The sequence below is a fragment of the Euprymna scolopes genome, chromosome 19, assembly GCF_053919585.1.
Source record: "Euprymna scolopes isolate OS-2025 chromosome 19, ASM5391958v1, whole genome shotgun sequence".
NCBI classification, from domain to species: domain Eukaryota; kingdom Metazoa; phylum Mollusca; class Cephalopoda; order Sepiida; family Sepiolidae; genus Euprymna; species Euprymna scolopes.
In genome coordinates, this window is record NC_136500.1 from 50,034,328 (window position 1) to 50,036,948 (window position 2,621).

Genomic DNA, 2,621 nt, shown 5'->3' on the forward strand with positions numbered 1-2,621 from the left:
TCAGTTATTGGTCAATGTAGGGGAAACCCTTCATACCAATTGTCACTATCCAGCTTCTCTATTCCACGGGGAGCTGGTTCACATTTCCCCTTCCCTCTCCACATTAAAAAACAGCCTTGTGCCTAATTTGCTCAGTGTGGAAGCAAATAAATTCGATGACTGAATCCACCAGCACCGAAGGATTCCAGCAGTAGCAGTGACAGCAGCTGTCTCAGCAGCAGTTCAAAGCCCTTATCAGGGCTAATAAGTTTTTTCACTTATGCGATTCACTACTGCTTGCTTCTTGAGATCCATCAGCAGCGAACCTCACTTCCAGTCTCCAGCAACTTCCTGTTCATTCCCACAGCCTTCCAGCCCTTGGCACCTGCATTTCGCTCCTTGGGCCTGCAACCTCGCTTGCACCTCGCTCCTCCGGCTTGCAACCTTGCTTACACCTCGCTCCTCCGGCCTGCAACCTCTCTTGCTCCTCTGGTCTGCTACCTCACTCGCACCTGGCTCCCTACCGACCATCCGTTCCTTAACACTGATCCTCCGTTCTCAGTGTCGTCCGTTTCTTAACACTGACTCCTACATTCTCAGTGTTGTCCATTCCTTAATACTGATCCCCACATTCTCAGTGTCTACCGTCTGTTCCGGATCGCCCTGACGTTCAGCTGATCATTCCAGACCCAGCGAGCAACCCTGAACCATGCTACATCTAGAGTACCTGTTTCAGACCTCCAGACCCTAGCCTCCAGTGACGTGCGACCTTTCAGGCAACCAGTATCCAGATCATATGATTTTTTGCTTACAAATAAAAGACGAACCCTCGTCTTTAACCAAACAACACGTGTCTGTCATTCTTCTTTGCCTTTTTGCTGTTTACTTTTGGCTGTATCTACCTTGTTAGTTGTTGGGTCGATTGCCCCCGGACGCCACGGCCCCCCGACGTGATACTTGACACGGGCAAACGGTTGGCAGAGAAGATGGCTGAAAATACAGACGAACCCGAGATCAACTCATCAGCTCCTTTCATACAGCTTCCGCCATACAATGTGGTCAACACAAGGAGTTGGTTCATCCAACTTGAGGTGATATTTGTAGCCAGGAAAGTCACACGCCAAGACACCAAATTCACCTCAGTGGTACAAGTTCTTCCTGCAACAGTAGTGGAAGAAGTGGAAAACATCCTCCTCAACACACCAGACCAGCTCCCATACACCCACCTTAAAGAAGCCATTCTAAAGTGTACAGGACGTTCGGATGAGGACCTTATTAGAGATCTATTCTCTAATGTTTCTCTGGGCGACAGAACACCATCCCAGCTCCTGCGTCTCATGAAAAGTTGCCTCGGAAATTACACCATGGCTGAACCCATCCTCCAAGGCCTATGGATGGATCGGTTATCATCGAACATTACTCGTTCTGGCTCTGGTGCCAGTAGACACACCCCTAGATATTGTGACCGATTCTGCCAAGAAAATTTACTCCCAGGGCCACCAAAAGGTCCACCAAGTTGAAACTCTCCCTCAAAACTCCAGAAGCCCAGCACCAAATACCCGGAATCAAAGCCCAGCACCACATACCCAGAATCGCAGCCGTACCCGCAGCTCAAGTCAGGGACGAAATAACAACCCAGACGAATGCTGGTACCATCAAAACTTTGGTGACCAAGCCCGTAAGTACCGACCCCCCTGCAGCCACCAGAAGACTCAGGGAAACGAATAAACCAGCAGGCAGTGGCAACGACCCTTGTTGGTACGCAATCACATAGTCGTCTGTTATATGTGTGAAACTGAAACAATGGCCTAAAATTCCTAGTCGACACCGGTGCAGCCATTAGCGTAATACCACTCACCAATAAATCCACCTTGAAACCCACCCCATTTCAACTTCAGGCAGCAAATGTCATAGAAACCTATGGGAACAAAGAATTAACGCTCAATATCAACCTCAGGCGTGACCTAAAGTGGTCGTTCACCGTAGCAAACGTCAGAGCACCTTTGCTTGGCGCTGATTTCTTGGCTTATTACATTATTATTATTCTTGGTTGTTCACATGAAGACAAGGACCTTGCCCGACAACACAACATCTCTCAAGATTACGGGGACTCCATCACATTTGAACTCAACTAGGATTAGCGTGGCAACACAGCACGACCCACGCTACGCAGGAATTCTGAGTCAATACAAGGACATTACCTATTAAGCCTACCGACGCTGGTGAACATCAGACACAACACCATATTAAGACTGCTGGAAAACCTGCATACTCACGGCTATGACGACTCCCTCCACGTAAGTTGACATATGCTAAGAAGGCATTTGAGAAGATGTTGGCAGACAACATCATCCGTCCCTCAGACAGTTCATATGTCTCACTACTCTACCTGATACCAAAATACTGAAATAGAGAGTAGGAGAGTTTTTATAAATACGTGCAAAACCACATTCATTTTTTTTTTTAATCCAAATTAATAAATTAAATAAAATATAATCTTAAAAAGATACGATACAAGTTAGAAAAGCATTTCATCCAAGGCATAAAAATTGTTAAAGAAAATTTTTTTACTATAGGCTTTAAAAATAAAGGCACAAGATTCAATTTGAAATTTATTTATCTTCAAAGTGCACTTTTATACA

At 46.0% G+C, this 2,621-nt stretch overlaps 1 protein-coding gene across 1 annotated transcript; it reads left to right on the forward strand.

Annotated features, from left to right (window-relative positions):
* Positions 1-965: 965 nt before the first annotated feature.
* On the forward strand, positions 966-1,499 carry LOC145240213 (uncharacterized). Its single transcript, XM_080103798.1, has one exon. It carries the CDS (start codon positions 966-968, stop codon positions 1,497-1,499), a length of 534 nt encoding a protein of 177 aa, XP_079959924.1.
* Positions 1,500-2,621: the final 1,122 nt, after the last annotated feature.

Bases quoted from the DNA above. Each gene is read 5' to 3' on its own strand.
- LOC145240213 (XM_080103798.1), top strand. From the start codon at position 966: ATGGCTGAAAATACAGACGAACCCGAGATCAACTCATCAGCTCCTTTC.